Source organism: Pezoporus occidentalis, unplaced genomic scaffold (genome assembly GCF_034315485.1).
Source record: "Pezoporus occidentalis ecotype Australia unplaced genomic scaffold, CSIRO_AGI_Poc_V1 ctg208, whole genome shotgun sequence".
Lineage (NCBI taxonomy): Eukaryota > Metazoa > Chordata > Aves > Psittaciformes > Psittacidae > Pezoporus > Pezoporus occidentalis.
Genome location: NW_026913943.1, coordinates 697,918 through 723,649, shown reverse-complemented (window position 1 = coordinate 723,649; position 25,732 = coordinate 697,918). Strand labels below are relative to the sequence as shown.

The following is a 25,732-nucleotide window of genomic DNA, read 5'->3' as shown; positions in this document are numbered from 1 at the left end:
CAGAAGACTCAGCAACTGCAGACATTAATAAAACAGCACTTGGAGGAAAGACAGAAGCAGTCAACAATGTGGAAGAAAACTGCAGAGGTCTCATGTCAAAATTACAATTAATTACTTGAGGCAGCCCAGGGAGCTCTGCTCCTAATCATGGGAGAATTATTGCTCGAAAATAAAGTGTAAGCATCAAGAGAACGAGACACAGAGCCATAGAACAGTACGGGTTGGAAGGGACCTTCAAAGGTCAGCTAGTCCAACCCACCATACTGCATCTGAGATGCTTTAAAACTTTACCCAGCCACCTCCACCATAAAAGTGAGATAAGGGGAGTCTCTAAGGCGAAGATGCAGCCAGTCCCAGGCTGGGCTGGGTTCTGCCCAGGCACACTGTGCTTGCACGGCCAGTGGGGACCTGCTCATGCCTGAGCTCATGCCTGAGCTCTCCTCTGCTCCATACTCATGTTTCCCCACCTGGAAATAGCTTGTTCAAGCCAGCCTGCAAGCCAAGGCAGCGTGAGCTGACCAAGTCTGACCTTGAATACAAGCTGCAGGCACTGGTTAGAGACATTTACGTTAACAGCCCTGAGTGACATGCAAACAGATATACACACTATTAACAATTAATGCAGTACAGGGCAGTGGTGCTGTGATCCATTTTTAAGTTCAATATTCCTAACAGTACACAAAAAAATAAGGAAGCTACAAATTATCCATACAGAAGAAAAGCGTTTCACTCAGCACAAAGTAGTACTTCAATGTAAAAATGCACAAACTACATTTACAAACCAAACTCTGGTAAGCATCTCAGTTGGCAGTGACACTGCAAGTAGAAAACATAAAAATACTTACTCATTTTCTGATCAGCATAATCATTCATACAAGCTCCACTGTTAGATATTTACAACATTTAACTTCTGATGGTAACTCTGAACATACCTACTACAGTTTGAAGGAACCTGATCTCACTAATTTAAGCTACTCTCTCCTTACATCCTGCCTACAACCTCTAGCTACCTATAAAACACACCTGAGAAGTGTGTGATCCACCTCTTTTGCCTTTTATCAACAGTTTGGAGCATCGTGGTAAGATCAACTACATCCCCAGTTTGAAACCAAAGACTAAACTGTGATTTGCAAAATGGTAAGTAAGCAAGACCAGCTTTTCTGTAGCTTTCGACCTCCTGCACCGCTCACCAAAAGGCTCAACTGCTACAACCACCTGGCTCTAAATCCATCCTGAAGTTTATGGCCTCTGAATCCACTTATTCTGACATACAAGCACTCTAAATCTTTATCCCCACCACAGAACAGGAAAGCAATCTTGTAACAGCCACCTGAACTGATTCATTCTGGGATTTTTACAGTCTCCTAATCAGCACATACCAGTATGTAACCAAACTGAAGCACGCCAATGCCAGCAGACCTACAGTTCAACCTAGCAGGTTTTATTCTAGAGGACAGCATACATGTTGTTCTCCTCCACAGCATCTCATGTCTTCTTAATGAGCAGCCAGGCTACTGAAACACACATAAAAACCTGCTGTTCTTTGAAGCACTTCAGACAGCAGGATACTGGTACATTTCGATACTCTCTCTGCACAGATCAGAGCAAAGCAAAGTGGAAAAAGCACATTACAGATATTCAGACAAACCAGGCACCTTTCATTTTCTATTAGCAAGATCCCAAGAGACAACTTAGCGCTCTGCAAATACGGCATTGGAAGAGCTGAAAGTTGCTTCCTGAGTACAAGTCATTAAATAAAGATTTTAGAGTAACTTATATTTCTTTAGACCAGGCAAAACCAATAGCCATTTCCCCATCCTACATACAAGACCTAAAAAAAGCAAGATCATCATGAATATCATAACTCCCCTGTAATGTATTTCTCCTAAATCAGATTATCATTTAATGATTCCTCTCTCTCAAAAAACAGCACTCGAGCACAAAAACAAAACACCAATTTCTGTATCAAGCAAAGACTATCAGCATTATTATGAAGTAACAAATTAGGCCTTTTGGCATCTCACAGCAGTGCTCCAAGATTTGAGGCTTCTTAAAAGCTCCAAGTTTTAAAGCAATCAAATAGCTGACAGCTGGAACAAAATTAGCATGATTAACCAGTTATGTAAATAATGCTGCAGTCACTACAAGCTGAATTCATTTATGCTCATCGCATTACATAGCACTGCTTGCACTGGACATCAGATGTTTGTCAACTAGTCATTAAAAGTGACTGTAAGAATAATGGATGTGAAAACAACGCGAGTGTTACATCCACTATGTGATGTGCATCTGAGACCAGGCTACCTGATAGCCAGGTCTGGCTGTCTCTATATCCTCTATTAGGACAGGACCCTCAGGTAACTTGCAGATCAGACTTCTCTGGCCCGAGTATTCTCCAACGCTACTTCGCTCCTACCTAGGGAACAGGTCAATTACTTCTGCTAAAGAGAGAGGTCCAGCCTGTAGAAGGCAGATATTCATCTTCATTCATCAATACAAGGCACCACGCAGGAGAACCATCATCATTCCTGGGTGATGTCACATAGTTACTTTATGGCATCAAGGAAGTTATGATCAGCACCCAAAAGTCAAACTTCCCGATGTGTAACTTGGAGTCAATTCAGCCTTATCAGAATTTGTCTTCAGGAATGCATACTCATGGTTCATTTGTACTTGATAATTTTTGATAACACAGTTAAATATTTAATATTTGGAAGATTATCTTTGCAATTCTAGCTGGCGAGCTTACCATTGCTTTGAGTTTATAAAAGAAAATGTATCAAAAAGCTTTAATTCTTCATAACAGAACACTACACATAAGTTTGTTTGAAAATAATGGATCCAAGAATCAGCCAAGACAAACATATTTAGAAGTGCTTCCTAAATAGGCTGTATTTTGCTAAAGGTATTACAATATACTTACATTTCTAATAAAAAACCATCCTAACATCCCACATTTTACATCCTAACAATCCAATTTTCCATGACCTTGTCTCACACAAAACACAGTAACACACTGGAATTATGCAAGAGTTCCATATTACCATAAACCACGTCTTTCAGTGGCGAGAATAATCAAACTTAATCTTGTGGCCTGATTTGCATTTTGAACTCCTAAAGTCAGCCTCCACAGTCCACAGCATCCGCAACACACCTCAATGATCCGAGCAAGTATTTCAGGCCTCCTGTTGAAAATGTGTACGCATGTATAATCCAGGGTGTTTTCTCAGCAGATTAAGAGAAAGAAACGGGTCCAATACATTTAAATGTTAAATATAACTTTGCTTTTCACATTGGTGATGATACCACACTTCATAAGGGAGAAGCATTATATACCCCTGGGCCAACCCAAACTGAGACCCAACGTTACCAATATGCCATAAAGCTTTAAAATGGGAAACTTCCATTCTAGATAGCCTGTGATAATTCTTGTCTCAGTATAGTTCCCAGCAACAATAATGCTTAATGTAATGCAGCACACTGATTCTCCAAGACCTATCTGTAGCATCAAAGGCACTGCAGGTAAAGACTGAAATAAAATATATACAGACATAAAATAAAGCATTAAAAATGACTAAAAGCACTACCACACACCCTCCAAACCGACTCGACGACTGAAAATAATACAATAACACAAACAGAGCCATAATTAAGGTTAATAACGCCAAGGCCTGGGGACAACAAGACGAACCAGACCACCACCGCCATCCCCGCCCCGGCCCGCCGCTGGTCCCCCCCATCCACCGGAGCAGGCCGCCGCCATCCCCGCAGCCCCGGCGGCTTCAGGCCGGCCTCATCGGCTTCCCTGGGAAGCCAGGCCCAAACTTGGGGCCGGAGGCTGGCGGCCAAAACCCTTCCGGCCCTGAGGCGAAGGGCCGTGGCCATCGTGTCCGTGTGTGTGTGTGCCCCCCCCCCCATCCCTTCGCCCCGCCGCCGCCGGCAGCACCGGGCCGCGGAGTCGCGCCCCCCGCTCCACAGCCCCGCCGCCGGGCTGCCACGATGGGCAGTAACTCGCTGCCCACCCAACGGCGACAACAAAGGACACCCCGGACCCCCGCCGGGGCTGCCCCCCCCACCCCACCGGCCCCACGACCCACCGGCCTCCGGCCCCGCTCCGTGCCCGAGGCGAGCCCCGGGGGGGCCCCTTCCCGCGCCCACCCCGCACCCCGCTGCTGAGGGGAAAGGCGGGGGGAGGCTCTTCCGCCGCCGCCGTCCGGTCCGTTCGCGATCCCCGTCCCGCACCCGAGCTCCCCGCGGCTCCCGGCCTGACCTGGCGCTGCGTGCGGGAGGAGCGGGGAGGGGCCCGCGGGACACGCGGAAGGGGGGGTCCCGGTTCCCGGCCGCCGCCGCCGCCGCTGGCTGCGTTTGACACCCACACGCACCATCCAACATGGCGGCGGCCGGGGGGAGGTGGCGGAGGAGGCGGAACCGGCGGCCGCGCGCGGCCCCGAGGCGCGGCCCCGGCCCAGGCGCGGCGAGGGAAGGAACGGAGCGAGGCGGCGGCCTCAGCCCGGGCAGCGCTGCACGGCCCGGCCCGGCCCGGCCCCTCCCTCCATCCCTCCTCACAGCCAGCGTGGTGGTGGGAGAGCGCCCGGCTCCTCCGCGGGGCCATTGCGGCTGCGAGGGAAGGGAATGGCTGTGGGGAGAGCATGGGCAGGAAAGGGGATCCCACCAAACATGGGCGGGTTGACGTGCACCAAAGTGGCTTCATACTGTGATTACAGCAGCATTCCCCTTTGCCAATAGGGAATAACAGCGTTTATGGATGGGGGAAGGCTTTGGGATGGGGGGGGGGGGAGCCAGGCATTGGAGCAAGCATCCTTTCCCGCTGGGGATAATGACTAAACCGGGCTGGCAGGTGGGAGGAGGTTGGTGGCCCCATTGCAGTTCCTCCTGGATGTATTTGTTCCCATCGTAAAAGCATGGGACAATAGAAGGAAACGGGGCGTCGCTGGTGGGAGATGGTCGGGGTTGGCGCGGGTCAGGGGAGAAGCTGGTGAGCAGGGCTCTGCTCCTGTTACAGCTGGCTCCGGGTAGCGCTGCCAGTGATTTAAACCCTAACTCCTAAGGAATCTTGCCTTACTAGAGCGTAACAGCACAAAGGAAACTCGGAGCAAAACCCCGGTTCATAAGGTGTTGCCTTTCAAGTGACAGACAGGTCAGGCTCAGCCCAGCCCTTTTCTCCCATGGAGAGATTGCCATGGAACTGGGGTTTCAATACAGAAGAACAGGGACTGCAGTAAAACACAGAGGAAACTGCATTAAAACCAACTTGTTTAGAAACGCTGCAAGTTGGAATGCTTCGGATGCCATCTGGTAGCTGGGAAGGCGAGGGTTCTGGGTTAAGCTGCGATGCTGGCTGAGCTTTAACCTTGAGCGAGGCAGAAATAAGTCTGGGTGGAATAATATAAAGGATCTGCAGGAGCTGAGAGATACTTCCCTCTTCCCGAGAAGAAAACAGCAGCGATGGAAACCTAATGTTTCTGTGCACGTTCATTAATCCTAATGATTAGGTGCTGACAGCTCTAAAGAACAAGAAGAAAACTCTCGGTTAAAAGAAAATGGGAAATAGAAGATTGTTCCCACTGCTTTCTCTCCTGCCCACCTTCCTCCCAGGTCCAGACAGGCAACTCTCCAAAGCAGGAGGCGGCTTCCTCGCCATTCCCAGCTCCATCCCAGGTGTGTCTGTCTACACTGTATGAATGCACAAACCCAGCACAGAGCTGGCATGCCTCTGTCAACAAACTGTCTCCTCTATCAACCAGAGCAAGCCACTTCGTGCAAGCAAAACAAGCCAGCCAAGCAGAATGGCACTTTTTATTACACCCGTTAATGCCATCAATCACAGTTCCTGCTGCACTGGTAAAGGAACCCGATGGATGCAGCTGCACCAGGAGGGATGTACCCAGGCTGCAAAGGGATGATCCCTTTGGGTGGCTCCCTGAGGACATCCACAGTGAGAGGAAACTCGATCCCTTCAGGCGGTCTCCTGAGGGCATCCGCAGCGAGAGGGGAGTCCTCATTTTGTATTAACAACAGGAGGGTGTTGCTGTTTGCCCTTTGATTTCAAACCCAGGAGCTAGTGTAGAAAACGTCCCATGCCAGCACTGCCCCATCCCTCTCTCACACCACGCCCTGGATGTTGACTCCAGCTGCTCTATCAGATCATTCCCAGCCCACAACATTTCAGCTGTGTTGGCAGAGCCAGCGTTTAAGGCCATTATTTGCAACGTGAGTTTGGCATCAGCAGCCCATAGCTGTGGCATCTCCCTGGTAGCCACGCTGGCACCCGAGCAGTCCATGCGGAGAAAGCAGATGGTGGCAGCAAATCCAGTGAGCGGGAATGGAAGGGATAGGCATGGCGAGGAGGAGGAGGGTAAGGAGCAGTGCTGCAGGGCGATGTCAGGAAAGACAAGGGTTGTCCTCCCAGCTAACCTAGTGATGAGCGGCTGCCAGGAAGCCACGGGAGGGCCTGTTCCACAGCCATAACGTGAACTCACCCACGCAGCACCTACCGCCACGTGGGGCTGAGCACACCGCTAATGACCTAATGAGTTTGCTCCAAAGGTCTGGCTGCGGCGTGGGCGACAACAGGAAGAGCACTTGAGAAAAGCACCGAGCAATGACAAGTGCGTTTGTCTCTTCTCGCTGACCCCAGCCCCGCATTAACAAATAGGTCACAAAGAACGGTGCTGTGCAGGGATCTAATCCTCCGGCCATATGGCAGCTGACCGAAAACATAGAAGGGGAAAGAAAAAAAAGGCTGCGAGGGGGATGCCACAAAGCTCTGCAGAAATTCGAAGGAAAACTCGGTAAATATATCCCTTGCAGTCTGAAATTTGATTTCCTCACTCCATTGTTTCCCATTTCCTGAGAGCTGGCTCGGTGGATCCCATTTTCTGCTTCTGTCTCCAGTGCTTGTAACCAAACAAGACTGAATCTCGTTACCCTGTGCAATCCGATCTCTAAATCACGGTCCTTTTTGTTCCATTACTGATCTTCCTTCCCACTCCTAACCTACAGGGCTTCAGAAGGGATCAATTAAAAAAAGAGGCTAGCATCATCTAATGAAGGTGTGATTAATGTTCAGCACTTAAGTCTGTATTAAGTAGCCAAGTAAGAACCTGCCTCGTGTCTCAGGAGGCTGGGCGCCTTCCACTCACGCTGACTCCAGTGGGAGCTGGCATTTCCCAGCCACATGCTTCCATGTGGGGTAAACAGGGACTGAAATCCTTAACTGGCCCATAATGGAAATCCTCTAATTAAATGAGAAGCTGGGCAAATACAATCAGTATTGTCCTTAGAGCCAAAGCAGAGATGTTTCTCAACAAGCACAGGCCCTCTGTTGCTGACAGCGATACAGAATATATTCAGATTCATACAAAGTGATGTTCACCCCAGGTTATTCCCTTCTAGAGTCATGAATATTTCATGGAAATATGCAAAGTCTGAGTTGCAGTCTCGTCTGCTTTGATTAGACACATGGATCCACAGGGTCTGCAGCTCTAAGCACACACACAGGATTTGTCTACAAGCCAAGGAAGAAGCAAAACAGAAGTTTAGTTTATCCCATATTTAGCCTGGTTTCTTCAAACATCTTTAAGTGCAGTTACAAGGAACAAAATCAGAGGGTGAATGAGGGAGGGTGCAGCCCATTAAGCCTGTGCCTGAGTTCAGCTGGAATCGACCCAAGTTGAAGCAGAACAGAGCATGCTTACAGCCAGCGTGAGGGCTTTAGTTTCATTTGTGACGCAGACAAGCCCGCAGCGCTGTTTCCAACGCAAGCGCTCATTTTGACAGGTTCAAAATTAATACAGCCCTGAAATGGGCTTTCAAAATTAATACACCTCTAATATGGGCTTTCAAAAGAGACCTTTTCTGAACACGTTAGCAGATTCATGGAAAGAGGAGGGAGAATGCAAGCCCAGCACATTCTGGTTTTCTCAGAATGAATATGCCCTGACAGCGCGAGAGGCAGTGACGTTTGAAATGTGCTTCGTTCTAGTGATCACCGAGCGCTGTGTTTCTTTAGAAGTCAAAGCCACTCTCATCTGCGGGCACCTTCCCTCGTTCCTTTCTCCTTACTGCTCTGGAGGTGCAGTTTCTCCCCGTGCCGCATCGAAAAGCCAAGGCCACTGCGCTGCTTATATTAAATCCCACTAAAGCCTCAGGGTGAAATTCCACAACAGTTTTAATTGACCTAAGTCAGGGTGTTGTGGTTCCTGCCCTTCCTCCACTGCCCGTTCCCGTTCCCTCCCTACCACCAACACCAGCTTATACCATCTGTGGTGAAGACTAATCACTTCTTTTTTTGGGGGGGAGGGTTACTTCTCAGCCAGTTTAGCTCCCTAAACCAGCTCAGCAGAAGGTCAAATGATCACTCACGTCAGCAAAAAGGAGGGGATGGGACCACTGCAAGGCCCCACTGACTGGCAAGGAGGTGTTTTTTTTCTTGTTTAATAGGATACATCAGCACATTTAACCTAAACAGCCTGGATTTGCTGCTTGTTCCCAGGCTGGGAGCGCTCACCCATTGGGACTGTGTAGTTTGGAGTCACAAACTCAGGACCAGGTAGTCTGCAGTGAAGATGGGCTCATGTAAGTGTTACCATGTGGTTCCACAAAGCAAGTCACCAAGTTAGAGCCCGTAAGCCCATGCTGCAGGTCAAGGATTCCCTTGCGGTTGGCTCAGTTTGTGCTATCCCTCTTGACTTCCTCCATGCCATGATGAGAGGACTTGCTGTCAGGAAGGAGTTGGTGGAGGATGTCACCCATCAGAGTTCATCATTCCTGCAGCCACCCAAGGAATGTCACCCAAAGAGTCAGGCCCTCCCTTTCGCCCCAGGCCCATCCTCAGCTCAATAGATGCTTCATAACAGCCAAACCACACGATGACTTGTGCTGTTGCACAAGGATCGTGCACGGCCAGGAATGAGCCTCACTCCTCCCAGCTCTTTCTCACCGTGAGGGAAACCACACTGTGGAGCTCATGATGAGCAAAGTATCAGGATAGCAAGAGGAGCTGTGCTGCTGTCTCTGGAGCATCACCTGCAAACTGAGTCTCCTTTCTTTATGGTGGGCTGGGACAGTGATTTCGGCTGGTCCTATCTGGGTACAGAGGGAGGCAAAAGGCTTTTTGTCCACTAACAGAAGCAGGGGACACGAGAGATGTGAAGTGTACCTACAACCAAGCAGGCAACCAGGGGTCGCTGCTGTCAGAGGACATCATACACTCAAGTACCGTGAGGTCGAGCCCAGAGGAGGGACCTGAAGATGCTCTGAGGGCTGAAGCACTTCTATGGAGACAAGCTGAGAAAGCTGAGGTCCACAGGAGCTTTCTTCACGTGTGTTCTGCTCCCAGAGCACCCTGCATTAAAGCTACATCAGCTTCTAACCCTGGGGAATAGGCTGTGTACAACACAATTTTAGCTCAAATGCCAGAGTATTGCTCTCGGTCACAAGAGGAAACGCAGGACCCCCTGATGCAGGCCACGTACTAGAAGCTGCAGGCATTTTGAGCTCTCTTTTAAAGCGAGGCATTGGTAACACAGCGCTGCCACGTCCCTGGATTACAGCTGGGTGCCCATCACTGATTATCAGAGCTGAAAAGCTGATAGCTTTCCCTCCTGACAGCTGAAAAGGGCGGGCTGTCTGTTTGGTTTGTGTTTGCACAGCACCCAGCCAGTCCCTTAATTGCTTGGCCCAGTTTCCAGGTTTCTGATTCCCACTTCTGCAAGTGACTTCCTCCATCCCCACGCTCACAAATCCACTTGCAACTTTCGTATCTGCATTCTCGGTCATGACTGGGAGCTTGTCACTGCTGCCCCATCACAAGGAGCATCTCATCCAAGCTGAAAGTGCAGAGCTGTAAATACATGAGATCCCTGGGTAACCAACAAGCAGCTGAAGAAAAAAAATCACCAGCTGGGCTGGAAGAGAATCATGACAAGCAGTCAGGGCTCCCCAAAGCAAACAAACCTCACAGCGCTGCAGGCAAGGAGTTCTCAGGAACGTGTTCAATTCTAACCCTATCTGACCAAGCTGCTCCATGGACCAGTCCTGCTGGACAACTGCTGCTCAAGCTCCTCAAAACTAGAAGGCTTCCATCTTCAAGGCCAGCAGGTTTCAGTAGCCATTGGAGCATCTCGGCCGGTCAAACAGGTTATAATTGGCTGTAATTAACACTCCTACAAGCTTCCACATTCTTTACAGGCTGAATGTGATTCCGAAATCCAGGAGTGTTCCCTGAGCCTTGCGAATATCAGAGGAAGTCAAAGGAGCCCGTTCTCTTCTGATGTTTAGAAATCAAACACCTCTGTGATCAGAGGAGGCGAAAGGCGAACACCAGCGCTGCTGGGAACTGCCTGTGCGCAGCCCAGTTTCTTCTGGGGCACAAACCACAGCAGCCTCAACCTCAATCAAAAATAACTGCAAAGCAAGTTGCTACAGCCAGCAGGTTCCTTCTGTCCCTCAAGAAGCCTCTGCTAACACTCACATGTCGCTCATAGCATGGTGGGGAGCAGGGGATGTAAACCACGGTGCAGCCACAAGAGGTTTTAGCAGTACCGAAGTGGTCTTCGATGCAATGCGTGAACTGAATAACCCAGCTAGTGAGGGTAAAAGCCAAAGAAGCTGAAACTTGTATTGAAAGCCTCACATCTGTCCCCAGTGGGCTGGGAGAGCAGCTCACAACACCTGCACAGCTTGGCTTAAAAGCGCTTTGCACTCAGCAGGATCTTAACCGCTTGCAAAGGAAGGGCTGTGCTCTACAGATGATTTCCTCTGCTGAAGCCACCTATCTGACCCTCAAAAGAAGATTGGCAGATGCTTCCTTGCAAGCACCCTGTGTGCCTTGCTCTCTGTTATTCTGCTACTAATCCTTCATTACAGGCACGTTGCAAGGTGTGGGCCTGCATCAGCTTTTCCAGCTTGGCGCTCACGGGAAGCAAACATGAGAGTCCAGTTCTTTCCCTCCAGGCAAGGCAAGACCTCCCATTTTGCTCTGAGATCAGAGCCTGAGGGATGTCAGGAAACTGGAGATGCTGTCACTCATGGGCACCTCTTTCAAGATGCATCTCACAGTCATAGCTCTGGTTCAAGAGGTGTCCAAGCCCCTACTAGGGGAACACAACAAGGACATCTGTCTGCTCATCCACTTCCAATACTTGGCCTCTTCTCTCAAAGATGAAGAGGTCTGAAACACAGAACTGGGAGCCAGCACGTAGGGAACTGCTTAAAATCAAAGGTGTCCAGTTCATAATCCCAGTACTATTAGTGGTCAATAGTGAGTGCTGGGTGAAAAGTGCAGCACTCATGTGCTGTTCCTCAACATCCCAACACGCTGCCATGGGTATCCCCCAAAAGCTCCATCATCCCTGGATGCCTTTACCTAGATTCTCCATTAACTAGCATGTTTTACACCCTTGAGGCTAAAGCCTCTACTAAGCTTTGTAGGCAGCTCACATTGCTTTTTAAGCCTTCAGCACCCAGGGGTGCTCAGAGCCCGTCCTCCACAGGTAGAGTTAAACATATGCTAAACTGATTTACTGAACCAATAAACTTCTTTGCCCTGGGGAGCCAAGAACAACGCAGCTGCAGTCTGCTGGAGGCTGCATTGCTGATCCCAGTGGGGGAAGCAGCAAGCAGACATCAGCTTGGGTAGCAGTCCTTGGGTTAATCTCCTGGTCTCCAGAGGGAGAAAACACAGGTGCCCAGGCTGCAGAGGGGATGTAGTGCTTTCTCGAGCTGTTTTTTGAGGACAACATCCTTGCTCTAATTGCTCATCTAAGCCTTGGTGGGGAACCCAGTGGTGCCTCCAACCCTCTGCTCCCAGAAAGCCTTGAAATCCCAGTCCCTGCAGCAGGGAGGACCGACAGGGCCATTCATTTTGATGCACTGAGTTCCCTCCCAAACACTTTTCCATCGCAGCCGGCCATCATCACGTAGCATTAATGACAAGAAAACAAGTCCATAACACACAGTCCACCCTTGCTGCAGCCTAATCATGAGCTCCATGAGCTGGTGAGGTGTTCAGACATGCAAAGCCTGTAGTGACCAAGACTGTCAGCCAGGCACAGCTCCCCAGCAAAGCCCCAACCCAGTTCCTTTTTCAGCCTGAGAGAGGAAGAGGGGGAAGGAAGGGGGGAAGGAAGACAGCAAATCTGCACTTGGGATGCTGAAAGGAGCACTTTATATAAACACAGACATATAACAGCGTGGTTTGCTCTGTGCCTTGTTAGATATTGCATCTATATGCACGCATGTACATACACCTGCATGGGAAAAGCTTTTATTACCTGTGCTAACGTTAGTGCCTTGCGTCACTCAACCCACGAGCACTGCCAGGGCCATGCTGTTCCTCTGCCACCAGCTTCACAGGGAGGTGCCCAGGTTCCTGGCGATCCCAAACCCTTTCATTGAAGGAAATGCTGCGGATTCCAGCACCACAGGAATGTTCCTAAGGAAAGCAGTGCCTTGACTTCCCATTGGAAGTGAAGAACCGCCTTGTAGGAGCGCTGCATATAGGGCCTGCTAAGAGAGGCAGAAAACAAGAACGTGCATCTTGGAGCTAACCCCTGGGCTGTGTTTCCTTCAAACCCTCATGCCAGATTGTGTTTTCCTTCATGCAGGTGGATATCTGGAAAGGCTTCAGTGAAATTACCCTGGATTTCCACAGCTGATGTGCCAGAAATCACCATCCAGCACAGCCCTAGGGAAGAGCACATCAGTTTTACTGTAGACTCCAGAAGCCTTCACTCACTCTTTCCTCTTGCACAGGCAAAAGCACCACTTAGGAAAATGGCATTGGACACTGCTGTGCCACCAAAGCAACAGCAGAGGCTTTATTTAGCTTGCTTTTCTAAAGGGAGGCAGGTGCAGTAGCACTGTGCAGGTAGGGATGGGCAAGGCCACGCATGTGGATTCTCCCTTGAAACCTTTGAGGCTGTCTGCTCATTCCAGGCCAAGCTGATGACAGGCTGGGCAGAGGTTTTAGAGTTCTTTAAATTCTCTCCATTTTCTACATGGGCAGCTTGAGAAAGAGGTCATAGTGATGTGCTCAACCCTATATCAGACTTCAGAGAATGCACACAGACATGCCACTTCAAGGCCCAAGCTCTATATCCTAGGCTGCACCAGACACTGCAGCAGCAGGAACGAATCATAGCAAAAGCAGAGCTGGGGGCCCTGGGGGGGGAACCCCTGAGAGCATCTCCTCCTTCCCTGCAGGAAAGGGTGGTTCGGAGCAGCCAGAGCATCCGGGGAATCCGCAGCTGCACCTGCATCCGTCGCTGGCCAGACACAGAGGGCTTCAGTGCTCCATCTTCCCTCCGCTTCCTCCCTCTTGGCTTCCCCAGCTCTGCCCTGAATAGGCGGTTTCAGGAGGAGCACAGTGCCCGGATTCTCTCCGGTTTTACAGCGCATCCACTGCCCCATGCATTCTCCCTACGGGCCCCGCTCCAGCAGCCCGCCTGCCTCTTCCCACTGCCCGGCCGGGGATGCGGTAACACGCACATCCTCATCCCAAGGAAGCCTCCTCCCTCCAGCGGCTGGCCCAGTGCCCTGGGCTGGCCCCAGTGCTGATGGCACCATCTGCCTTGGCACTGACTAAAATCCTGCCACACAAGGGCTCCAGTTCTGCACCCACAGCCCACGAGTGCAACCCGGTCTGGTGGGAGATGTCCCTGCCCGTTGCAGGGGCTTGGAACTGGGTGAGCTTTAAGGTCCCTTCCAACGCAAACCATTCTGTGAGCCTATGAGCTCAGCAAGCAGCACCATGGCTCAGTCCCAGATCACCCCTACACTGGTGGTACCCCACATCCCTGGGAAGCATCACCCAAGCATGTCCCCGCAGGGATGAGGCACCAGCCCAAAGCAGCGGGGTAGGCAGGGTGCTGAAGGAGGAACCACAGCCACTCTTGCCACCCTTCCAGCGGAAGGCATGACGTGAGCTCTGCTTGAATCGGTTATTAATAACTCCTTTGTTCACAAGGAGGAACCCGAATGTGACTGCTTCAGCTCGGGCACCCCTCCACAAGCCATCCTTCCCAATTCCTCCCGCCAGGATCCGTGTTCTCGGAAGCGGCAGTCGTCCCCGTGAGTCACAGCGGTGACAGCATGGTCCTCACCTACGCGCACGCTCTGGGGCTGCTTTCCTCTCTCTCAAATCCTAGGCAAATAACAGATGCTGTTGTTGAGGGGGAGCTTCTCCCAGTCTGCTCAAGCACCAGGCTGCGTCTGGACGGGGCCAAACTCACGGCTCCCCTAAACCAAGGGGCCACCGAGCTCCTCTGCCCATGGGTGGTCACTCCTGTCCCCCCATGCTGCCTGCACAGGGTGAGGAATGACATGCACTGACAGCAAATAGCCTCTACACTCAAACCTCAGCCTCTCTGTCTGATCTCTTCAGAGCTTGCAGTTCAAGGGACCCTTCTGATGTCTCCTCCATACAAACCCAAGCAGTGCTGTGAACCCTCTCCACCTCCACACCACGGTGGGTCTCATTCTCCATGGGGATGGCTCCTGAGGAGCCACAAGAGGTGGCAAAGAAATACTCGCTCCCATAGATGCTGCAGCACCAGTCTGCCCAGACAATGCTGGTATGAGGACCTTGCCCTCCCCATAACCCACCCAAGCAGCATACCACCAAGGAAGAGTGGAGGCCTGATGCCACAGCAGTTTCCCACCCCAGAAGCCTCCATCAGACATTCTCAGAGCAGCACTCAGCAGAGAACATCACACAGCTCAAAGCAGAGCCTGGGTTGACTTGGATGAAGGCACCCAGCAGGGCTTAGTTACCTCCAGGTCTGTCAGTGACCACAGTAAGGGCAGAGCCCAAGGACCAGCAGAGCACAACCATAGAGCACACAAGATCTGCTTCCAAGTGGGCACCATAAGTTTGATGCAGGTAGAACTGAATGGCTCCATTCTCGCCAGGCCACACAAAAGGAAGCCACAGCCAAAGGGACAACCTACTTTCTGCTCTGACGTCTGGGGCTGCTGAGAGAAGCCACCCAAGGAACAGCAGGAGCTCATGAGCATCTCCAAGACACAGAAGCAACAGAGAGCACCTCTTCCTCATCAGTCCAAGCCCAGCTAACTCCCTCCATTTCCTTTTATAGGGCCCAGGGAGCTAGAGAGCCCTAGGCTGCTGCTGGTCCTGATGATTAACTCACTGATGGTTTACATCCCTGCAAATGACCCTCACCTGAGTCTCCATCCCAGCCATCCCCTGAGCCAAAACAGAGGTCCTCAGAGCCAGGCACCAGCACTGCTCACTCCATCAGCCCCAAACTGAGTCCTGGGAGCCTCATGGGTAGCACTCGATGTCGATTCCTCCTGAGGCTGCTACTCATATGTCTGGGCTCTCCCTCCTCACAGAAGTGATGTGTAGACCTTGCCCAGGAGGCTGGTCCCAGCCTCCATCCAAGGCTGCACACCCCCTGAGGCGGCAGTTTGGGATGACCTCCCTCCTCAGTGACCCTTTCCTGCAGGTGGAATTCCACCTGTGAGACTTCATGATTTCCAGTTCCTTTTCAGCAACACCATCAGGCCCAAGCACTCAAAGTGAGGTCCCACCACCCCCTTCCTGCCCTCAGGCTTCATTCCTCCCCTTCCAACCCAAACTATTCTGTGATTCTCCCATGGGAGCTGGGGAGCACAGTCCCACTTCCCACCCCATGGACAAGCAGGACCTGCTCTGATTTACTAGCCCAGAAACCCTCATAGCATCCCCAGCCACCCATGTTGATGCCAAGGAGATGCAGCTCCGTGACTTCACTGGCTCTGGGTCTGCCGGCTGCCCTCTTGTAAATGTTTCCCTATGGGTCCTGCAGGACAATGAGAGGTTCAGAAGGGTATGACCCCCCCAGCACTGTCTGTTCTCTGTATTCAGTTACACCAAGGTGTAAACGGTGCCACAAGCTCCTTGGTTTGGGCTGGGCTTTGGAGAAGAGCGGAGCTGTGCGCAAGGACGGGTCTGATGCTTGGGACGTGACCTGTGCTCCGGGGGGAAAGTGCTGACTCCGAAATCCTGTTTACAGGCACTGACGTGGCGTTTTCTAGCCCAGGATGTTGCTTCCTCTCCGTGTGGGGCCTCAGTGGGGCACCCGCTTCCTCAAGAGGCCGGATTCTCATCACATCCCGTGCACCGGCCGTGGGTCAATACCGGACCCAGGCACATGGGCAGCTATGGGTGGTGTGACCGGCACTTGCTGTGCCAATGCAGGACATCTATTGTGGTCTCCCTGCCACAGGCAAAGCCCATGTACTCACTGGGGGCTGTGGCATGAGCCAGCTCACACTCTCCAGCCCTTCCATCATCCAGGCCCAGCTTACAGCCCCTCTATAGGAGGCAAAGCCAGGCTTGAAACATGCCCTCCTCTCCCATCCTCCCCAATGCACTGAATGGAGAGGAGCAAGGAAGAGCCTTAACAAAGCTCCTGGGGCCTGCAGCAGAAAAGGAAGGGGCTCCCTCCCTCCTCTTCCTCCCTCCCACACGGGGAGCTTGCAGCCAGGTAAACACAGGATGCTGATGAAACAGGCTCAGAGGATTGGGCAACGATGGAGCCAGCCCAGCTCGGGGCAGCAAACAGCACCCAGAGGGGAATGGGTGATGCCAGGGCCAACTGCACCGCCCCCCCTTCCCATCCCCAGGGTGAGCATCATCACCGTGCTCCAGGATGCAGGCTTTGACACCCACCACCACAACCATGTGGGTCCCTCTGAACACCGGGGTCCCACAGGGTGCAGGGATGGGGGTACAGACCCCCAGGATGCTCAGTGCCCACGGCTCAGGGCTGGCACTGCAGGGACAGGCTCTCCCCTGCTCCGGTACAGGGTGTGCTGTGCAAAATGTGGCTGTTGGACAAGGGACAGGAGGGAAGATGGGAGGGGAAAAAAAAACCCAACAGCCTTGTTTTGATGTTTCTTGGATGCCTCAGACCCGTGGTTAGTCAGCGTTGGCTGCCTCGCAGGGCTCTGCAGCACAGCCTCACGATGTCAACTGGCTATTGCAGGGGTCCCAGCTTCTTCTCAGGGCTCTGGTGAGCACAGGATAGGGAAGATTGGGGGCTGCTTATGAGCACTTGGAAGGGTTTTCCCAGGGAATGGAGCAGCTGGAGGATGGGATGCGATGGGCATCTCTGGTTTTGCAGTACCAGGATGCTCATGGCCCCTTTGAGGGGTTCCCTGGAGGCGGCATGATGCTGAACTGGTCCACACTGGGCTCTGCGATCAGGGGCACCCCATCCCTCTCCCTGGCAGTGAATTGGGCACCCAGGAAACGACTGAACGCAAGAGAGTGTTTGGCTCCCAACCCAGAAACAGGGCTATAGACCGGAGAGCAGAAGGGACCCATCCCCTAGGCAGGGACCACGGCTGGAGCAGCAGGAAGGATCAGGGTGAGGGAAGCAGGGATGTGATGTAGGGGTGCAAGGACAGAGATGCCAAAGGGGCTGCCTGCTTCCTTAGAGCAAGAGTGGAGGAGCGTGTGGCACTGTCCCCAGTGTCCCCAGTGTCCCCCTTTATACTGCTGCCATCTGCTGGCAGGACCCAATCCTGCTCCGGTCCTGAGTCCAAACACTGTGCCAAAGCCCTGGGGACCCCTTTGTGACCCCACTGTCCTGCACCCCGCTCCCAGGCACACCGAGCATTGCAGCATCATGCATGGCTTCGAATGGACACGCCAAGGTGCCCCCCTAAACCTCTCTGCTGTGAGTCCAATGAAGCTGCACCCCAAAACTGCTCTCAGTATCCATGTGTGGTCCTCACCCCACACTAACCTGCTCCCTGGATTGCAGGTTTTTCCCATGTCAAACCCTTTCCAGTGCTCTGACACCGCCATGCCCAGCTCACCCCCATCATTGCCTTATTGTGCACGACACAGATTTCAGACCATCCCATCTGTGCTGGTGGACACAGGGACAGGATGGAGCCCTTGGCCAGCAGCAGGGTTACAGCAGCGGCTCTGCTGTGGGGCTGGTTTCTGCCGGGAGCATCCAGCTCTGCTCTGGCCAAGCAGCAGAGGAAGCCCAGCCCCGAGATAGCATCTTCCTGCTGCAGTCCTGTCCCCTGGGTCCTGCCAGGCCATGGGGATCTGCTGAGTCCTGTCCCTAGGACATACCGAGCCTATTCCCACGGCCTTCCCAGCGTTTCCGCTTCCCTTGGGAACAGCAGGTCCTGAGGCCGTGTTGGGGATAACCATTGAGGGCATGTGGGGACAGCCAGGGCCACCCTCTCCGCTTCCCATGGGCAGCGAGACATTGAAAATGGCCTCAATGGGGTGTTACACGGTGTTTGCTCTTTGGATGCACTTGGAAAGTGTCTTGGATGCACTTGGGAATGGTTGGAGAGACAAACCCAAACCCCACCAAGGCCCTGCAAGCACCACGGCTCATCCCTCCCCGGGCAGATGGCAGCGGCATCCTGCTCCTCACTGGAAAATGCCCAAGTGCATGGGCAGGGATTGAGCTGCAGCTGTCCCTGCTTTAATTCCTCAGAGCAAAGCAAAACCAGCATCCGGAGGATTTTCTGTGGGCTTCATGTCCCGGCCCACACACACGCCGGGAATGCTGCACGGCATCATCGGAAACCTTCCCGTTGGGAATGACGCCTTGCATGCGAGCCCTGCGGACTCAGGGCCTGATGCCCACGAGAGCTGCAGGAAATGGTTTCAGTCTAAAAGGGATTATTTTTTTCCCCTTATTTCTGTGGGAAAAAAAAAAAAAAAGGCTGGAAAAAAATCAACCCCCAAAGGGCCACAACTGAAAAAGCCAATGGCAATGATGCTGAAACCTTGCTGGTGAGAGCTGGGACCTCGCATGGAGTTTTCGGTCTGATTTCCAAAGGAATGAGGTTGTGCCTCCACCATTCCTTCCTGCGCCTCTGCCCAAGACACCCCTTCCCATCAAAGCACTTTTCAAAGCCCGTGAAGGCAGCTCAACCCTTACAAGACATCCGAGACTCCCCCATTGGCATTACCTGCCAGCCATGCTCTCCAGGCACGTTTCACCCACATCCATGACCGGTGCACCCAGCTCATCACCATCCTTTTCCCTTCCAACACCCATTGCCACCCATGGCCCATGGCAGAGGTGATGGCACCAACCAACATGATCGGATCCTTCTACCAATGGGCCCCTGGTATCTGGGCGGGCCGGAACATCTCCCCCCCCCCCAGCACATCTGGGCAGCTGTGCCTGCGTGGTGCTCATGCTGACATCAGCACAGCTTCCTGCCGCCGGCACCGCTGCGCTGTGTGCTCACCCCTGCACCCCTCAGAGCCATCCTGTCACAGCCAGAGCCATGGAGTCGGTGGCTCTGTACAGCTTCCAGACGACAGAGAAGGACGAGCTGCCCTTCCACAAAGGGGACACCCTGAAGGTACATGGGCAGGGGGGGTCACCAGCCGTTGGAGGGGGGGTTGGAGTGAGCACGTGGCATGGGGGTGCTTTCCTTGTTGCCTTTATGGGGCTTTCCATGGTGTATAAGGAGCCAGACTTGAGGCGTTTGGGGTGCGCAGCATCATCCCCAGTAGCGGCGGGTACCACTTTGTGCCACCGGTCACATCTCCAGCAAGGACCCAGCTGGGACTTGGCATGTGGCCTCCCTGGCCACCAGTTATGCTCTGCTACAGCCCCCCAGGGCTGGAATATGTTTTCCCTTCCCCATGGAACCACTGAGGGCCGCAGGAACCCCACACCCGGGAGCGTGTGCGCAAACACTCTCTGCATCAAGGTGGGCTCTTTGATGCCACTTGGGAACCCCAAAAACCTTCCTGGGGGCTCAAACCATCCCCAGGGAGCTGCAGCCCTGTGATGGGGGTGAGGGCACCCCCATCCTGCCACGCCACCCAGCACTAACCCCTCTCCATGGGGCCGATGCTGCGGTACCCAGCACCCTGCAGCCAGCCCTGGGCAGGGTGAGTGCATGGCCATGCCCCTGTGGCCCCCCTGCCTCCCCAGTGTGTTTTCCCCATCCCCATGCCCCGGGTTTCGGATCCTGTTTGCTCAGCGGTGCCGGCCCCAGCGTGGGAGGCTGGAAAACTGTGTGGGAAGCGGGTGGCAGCACCCGGCAGCACCGGGGCCCTTCCTCCCACAGAGCACCCAACTGCAACCACCCCAGGGGACACAGGGGCCTGGCTGCCACCTCCAGGGATGGGGTTTACCTTTATCCTTGGCTGGGGGTTTGGGGCACCCCGCAATTGCCAGCATTTGTGAGCTAAGGAGGGCTGGGGGAGCAGGCAGGCTGTACAGGTGCCCCCAGACCACATCACTGTTGTCAGAGCCCCCTTTTCACCAGGACTCATAGAATGGTTTGGGTTGGAAGGGACCTTAAAGCTCATCCAGTTCCAACCCCAGCCATGGGCAGGGACACCTTCCACTAGGGCAGGTTTAGGTGGGGAATATGGGGTCTGGGGCAGTGACGGGGGTCCCACTCAGCCCCTCTCCCAGTAGCTCCTGTCCCACCTTAGATCCTCAACATGGAAGATGACCAGAACTGGTACAAGGCTGAGCTGTACGGCTGTGAGGGCTTCATCCCCAAGAACTACATCAAGGTCAAGCCTCACCCGTAAGTACCATCCACGACACATGGAAACAGAGCTTGAAACCCTGCTCTGGTAGCACCCACCAGCACCAGGACATCCTCTCCCACCACCCAGGCTGTGATCCCCACACCCCATGCCCATCGGTCTGCACAAGCCAGAGCGGTCCCACACATGGGGAAACCGAGTCACAGAGCGATGGGGTGTGTGTGCCAGGTCAGTGTGCCCATGCCAGCACAGCCAGAGGGGACGGGAGGCAGCAGCACATCCACATCCCCCTGACACAGAGCAATGCAACCCTCACACGGGGCTGCCCGCTAAATAAATGGTAATTGGGGAACAACGAAGCGCTATGGGATTAGGAGTGCATTAGACACAATCCTATTACCGTGTTATTAAAGCCCAGCCTAATCCACCCCTGTTTTAACCTGTGTTTTATGTATCATTATCCCCTGGTACATCGCATGTAAATGCCACAGCTAAACCTGCCCGGGGCTGCAGGCAGCCCAAGGCACATCCCATTGCCTCCCTGGTTTGGGTTAACAAGCTGGGGCGGGCAAGACACAGCCTCTTGTGTGCAGAGCATGGAGGGATGGCACTGGGAGATGTGCAAAAGTCCGTGGGTCATTGCTCATGGGGCAGTTTTAACAGGCAGCAAAAGGGCTGCACGGCCTGGGGCTCCTCAAATGCACAGTCACAGCCTTGGCAGGGATGGGAGATGGGGACTCTGCTCCTCCACGTTGTTCCAGCAGCTGCCTGCAATGCAGACAGGTAGGGTTTCATCCTGCACGGAGGATTTGCTGCCCTGCAACCCTCTCTGGCAGGGCTGTTCCCATAGGGAGACATGGGGAGGAGTGAGGTGATAGACAGCGAAGTAGGGGATGAGGCACATGAGCTGGTGACAGGATGTGGTCACGGCTGTCATTGACGCTGCACTAACCCCATACGGATAAGGCAGCACGTGGGGACACGTCTGCACCCACAGCACCTTGTGACAGCACTGTGATAAACTGGGGGGAAAGGATCCATCCCCTTCAGGGATGTCCCAGCCCCATAGGGAGCCAAATGGGGACCCTGCTCCCACCGGTACCAGGGCTCTCGGTGCCTCCATCCTGCAGCGATGGAGCATTGGGGTGTCCCTGGCTGCCCTGATCCCGGTGTCCCTCGCAGGTGGTATCGGGGAAGGATCTCCCGGCATCTGGCAGAGGAGCAGCTCCTCCAGCGCAAGCACATCGGAGCCTTCCTGATCCGGGACTGTGAGAGCGCTCCGGGGGAGTTCTCCATCTCCGTCAAGTGAGTGGCTATGGGATGCGGATGGACGCACAATGGGACGGGCAGGGATCCCCCGCAGCGCCTGCTTTTGGGACCAAAGGCATCAAGGCCACCCTTGTGCATGGTAGTGCTGGGGATGGGGTGAGCATCCTGCCCTGTCCTGGTCACCTCCAAGGGGCTGGGGGCTGCAGATCCATGTCCCCAAGACATCAAGGAGCAGCTTCACACAGGGCCTTCCCCTTCTTCCTCCCCTCGGCAGCTTCACGCTCTGCCTCCATCCCCACCGCTTCCTGCTCCCTGCCTGCACCACGGGCTGTATCTGGGTCCCTCATTGGGGTGCCCCTCAACACAGCCGTGTGGGTAACAACAGCACCGGGGCCAAGCTGTAAGCACAGCCCAGGGGACATGGCCTGGGGGAACGCGTTGCCCAGAGCATCCCAAAGGACGCCGGGCTGCAGCATCCCAGTGCCGTGGGGCTGATGACTTTGGCATGGGCAGCAGGGCTGGGTGAAGGCAGCGTGCCAAAGGGCAGAGCCTGCCCCAGGGCCTCTCACCCCATCGCTGCCCCTTCCCTGCCCGGGGCCAGGGTAGCAGGAGCCAGCCCCGGGCCAGGCAGGCACTTTCTCACGCTGCTAATCTCTAATTAAGCATTTAAGGAGGTTCTTGCCCTTAATGAAAGGGAGCCCTGCTCTGCCCTGCGTCTCCAGCCAGGCCAGCTCCCTGCCCCTGCCCGGGGGCCTGGCACTGGTAGGTCAATGCAGCAGCCCCATGCAGTGCAGGCACCCCAATGTGCCACACCGAGGGGTGACAGCAATCGGGGTTGGCAAAGGAAGTCCCTACCTGCAGCCTGGGAGTCCCAAGGGATTTGGGAGCCCAATCCAAGCCTTTGCTGTCTCCTCCTGGAATGTGCTGAGCTGAGAGCTGCAGCTCTCCCCACATTCTCTTCCGATGTGGCTCCTCTTTGATCCCTGCTGGAATTAGGTCTGGTGGCTGCCAGCATCCTGAGGCCAGGGTAACGTCCATCCTCCTTCCGCAGCTACGGGCAGCACGTCCAGCACTTCAAGGTGCTCAGGGAGAGGAATGGCAAATATTACCTCTGGGAGGAAAAGTTCAACTCCCTCAACGAGCTGGTGGATTTCTACAGGACCACCAGCATCGCCAAACAGCAGCAGATCTTCCTCCGGGATGAGGACCAGGGCCAGGAGGTACCGTCAGGGGATGAGGCCATGGGGATGCGCAGAGCTGGGGCGATGGCATCGATGGGCTGGGAGCCCCTTTGGGATAGATGAGATGCTAGGAGGGAGTTCTGCCCTGTGAGGGTGCTGAGGTGCTGGCACAGGGTGCCCAGAGAAGCTGTGGCTGCCCCATCCCTGGCAGTGTTCAAGGCCAGGTTGGACACAGGGGCTTGGAGCAAGCTGCTCCAGTGGAAGGGGTCCCTGCCTGTGGCAGGGGTTGGAGCTGGAGGAGCTTTAAGGTCCTTTCCAACCCAAACCAGGCTGGGATTCTAGGATTCTATGAAACCAAATGACCCAGCTCTGAGCAGACACCAGCTCCAGCCCCCTCTGGGCACAGGCTCCCTCATCACCATCAGGCAAAGCATCCTGGGTCCAGTCCCAGACCCCTTCATAACCCCACTTGGAGGCTCAGTTTCCCCCATAGAGGAGGACAGGGCTGGCACTTGGCCCTGTGCTCAGGATGGGACCAAGGCAGTGTCAAGCAGAAGATGCTGTGCTGTGGGGATGCAGCAGGGTGGAGAAAGCCTCCAGTGCAGCTCCGCAGGGCAGGGCAGCTCCCCTGGGCCCATGGCACCATCCCTGAGGCCAGGGGTGATGCCTGGGGCAGGTGGCACAGCCTGACCAGTGCGGGACGAGCTCCAGCAAAGCCAAACCCTGGGGCGGTGATGGTGGAGGTGGCAAAAGCAGGCCTGGGAGCTGGGCTGTGGTGGCTCCGGCACCCAGAGGGACCCAGGAAGGACCCAGGAAGGAGAGAGGTGCCAGCTGCCCCGAGCAGGGGATCCTGGGCTCCAATCTTGGCTCTCCCAGGCATCCTTGTTCCTTGGGATGCTCCCCTGCACCCCAGGCTCTGCCCTGTGCCAGATCCCCAGCACTCCAGCTCTTCCCATGGAAGGATTCCTCTATCTCCCACCTCCTGTCCTCAAAGCGAGCATCCCAGGCACCCCCACACGCTCCATGCTCTCGCCTCCCAGGGCTGGTCCTCACCTCAGCGTGTCACCGCATCCCCATCACAGCGGGGACCCAGGCAGCACAACCCGGAGCAGAGGGGCTGGCAGAGGGGGCTCCCCTCCCTTCACCAACCCCTGCCCTTGGCTTTCCCTCAGGTGAGGAGACCCAGGTTCGTGCAGGCCCAGTTTGATTTCTCCTCCCACGACTGCTCCCAGCTTCCTTTCCTCCGCGGGGACATCATCGAGGTCCTGGCCTGCCCCGACCCCAACTGGTGGCAGGGGAAGATCTACGGGCGCATCGGCCTCTTCCCTCGCAGCTACGTGCACCCCATCTGCAAGTGAGCTGCTGCGGGCAAGCAGGGGGGGGACCACGGCCCCGCTGCCCCCCCACTCCCCGGAGCTGCTTTGGCCCTGGACGTGGACTGCACATCCCCTTGTCCCCATGGATGGTGCCCTTCCCTCCGCAGGGCTGGCGACACACAAGGACTCAGTGCCATGGGGGCTGTGCTGGAGGTCGTGGCCAGGATCACAGTGATCCCCATCCAAGGGTGCCCATTTCCAGCACCCTGAAACGTCGGCTCTCCCTGTTCCCTGCCCAGGAGACCTCCAACATTCCCAGCCCAGGCATCGCCTCTCATTGGGAGCAGCACAGAGCGCTGGACCACGGCCAGAAAACCTTCTCCAGAGCCCCAGCCTGATGGGGTGGCAGCTATGGAGGGGATGAGAATGTGTCTCCCAAACCTTCGCTCCTGTCCAGGGCAAGCAAAGCCCGGGTTCCAAGCAGGGCTGCAGGCAGCCGGGATGCAGCCAGGCTTGGTAACCCCATGGAGGGATGCTGGGAAAGGCTGATCCAGGGGGTTCAGTCCTGTGGGTGCTGTAAATAGCCGCACATTGTACCTTTGGTGATGGTAGTTCTATTCAGAGCTGGTAAAACGTGTTCGGTGACAGCCTCGGGGGTGGCTGCTCCTTTTCCACCATCGCACAGCAGGATCCATGTGGCTGCTGCCCCACCGTGGCTTTGCTTCCCCTGCAGCCCCATTCACCCACCCCGATTCCTCCCCCCAGAGCCTTTTCTGACCCCACAAATACCCCCTAACACCTCACAACCCCCTGGGATGCACTCAGTGTCCGCAGCGCTGAGAACACCCAGCTCATTGCACTGATTTAACCATCCCACGTCCCAAATGCAACAGGTAAAAACTATCCCCCAAATCCCCATTTCCCCCCATTCCCAGCACCTTTCCTCCCTCCAGGGGCTGGCAGGCCATTAGGCAAAGTGGGCATAGCAGAAAACAGTGACACACATCAGGATAACGGCGTTGATGCGGGACCAGAAGGGGGGCTCTGTGGTGTCCTTGAGGGCCATGGATGGGGGTCCCTCGGCCTTTGATGGCTGCTGGCTCTCCGGGGTGGCTGAGCAGGAGCCTGGCACAGGAAGACAGTGATTGTAGGGGATATTCCCTACAGGGGATAGGACTATGGGGAAACTGAGGCACGGGGGCATCCATGCTGCCCATTACAGGCAGGGAATGGGGAGCACTGAGGATGCCTCCCCTGCCAGACACCCCAAGCACACACTCACCAACATGGGATCCATGGGATGTGCCATCCATGGAGAGCTTGAGGGGATCCCGTGAGAGGGTCAACCACGTGAGATCCTTCAGCTAGAAATAGGGTTAGATTTGGTGTGACAACACCTCAGGGTGAGACCCTCCCATAGGGACCCCCTGGCTGAG

The 25,732-nt window shown here is 54.4% G+C and overlaps 2 protein-coding genes across 4 annotated transcripts in view; one reads left to right on the top strand and one right to left on the bottom strand.

The window, feature by feature from the left end:
* EPN2 (epsin 2) overlaps positions 1 to 4,428 on the bottom strand; it is a 45,593-nt gene extending 41,165 nt beyond the window's left edge. For 2 of the 3 annotated variants that reach the window (XM_062619013.1, XM_062619014.1), the window contains exon 1: positions 4,271 to 4,427. The gene's annotated coding sequence lies outside the window, so the exon portion shown is untranslated. Of the gene's footprint in view, positions 1 to 4,270 lie in introns of all 3 variants that reach the window. The other variant, XM_062619015.1, reaches the window with a different exon arrangement.
* A 14,762-nt stretch (positions 4,429 to 19,190) lies between these two features.
* GRAP (GRB2 related adaptor protein) lies at positions 19,191 to 24,943 on the top strand. Its single transcript, XM_062619012.1, has 5 exons — positions 19,191 to 19,380; positions 20,471 to 20,568; positions 21,713 to 21,835; positions 22,851 to 23,019; positions 24,153 to 24,943. The coding sequence occupies exons 1-5, from the start codon at positions 19,210 to 19,212 to the stop codon at positions 24,336 to 24,338; spliced, it is 747 nt and encodes a 248-aa protein (XP_062474996.1). The 5' UTR covers positions 19,191 to 19,209; the 3' UTR covers positions 24,339 to 24,943.
* Positions 24,944 to 25,732: the final 789 nt, after the last annotated feature.

Coding starts and splice junctions, on each gene's coding strand:
- GRAP (XM_062619012.1), top strand. CDS start 19,210: ATGCTGACATCAGCACAGCTTCCTGCCGCCGGCACCGCTGCGCTGTGT. Junction 19,381..20,470: donor ACAAAGGGGACACCCTGAAG/GTACATGGGCAG, acceptor GTCCCACCTTAG/ATCCTCAACATGGAAGATGA. Junction 20,569..21,712: donor ATCAAGGTCAAGCCTCACCC/GTAAGTACCATC, acceptor TGTCCCTCGCAG/GTGGTATCGGGGAAGGATCT.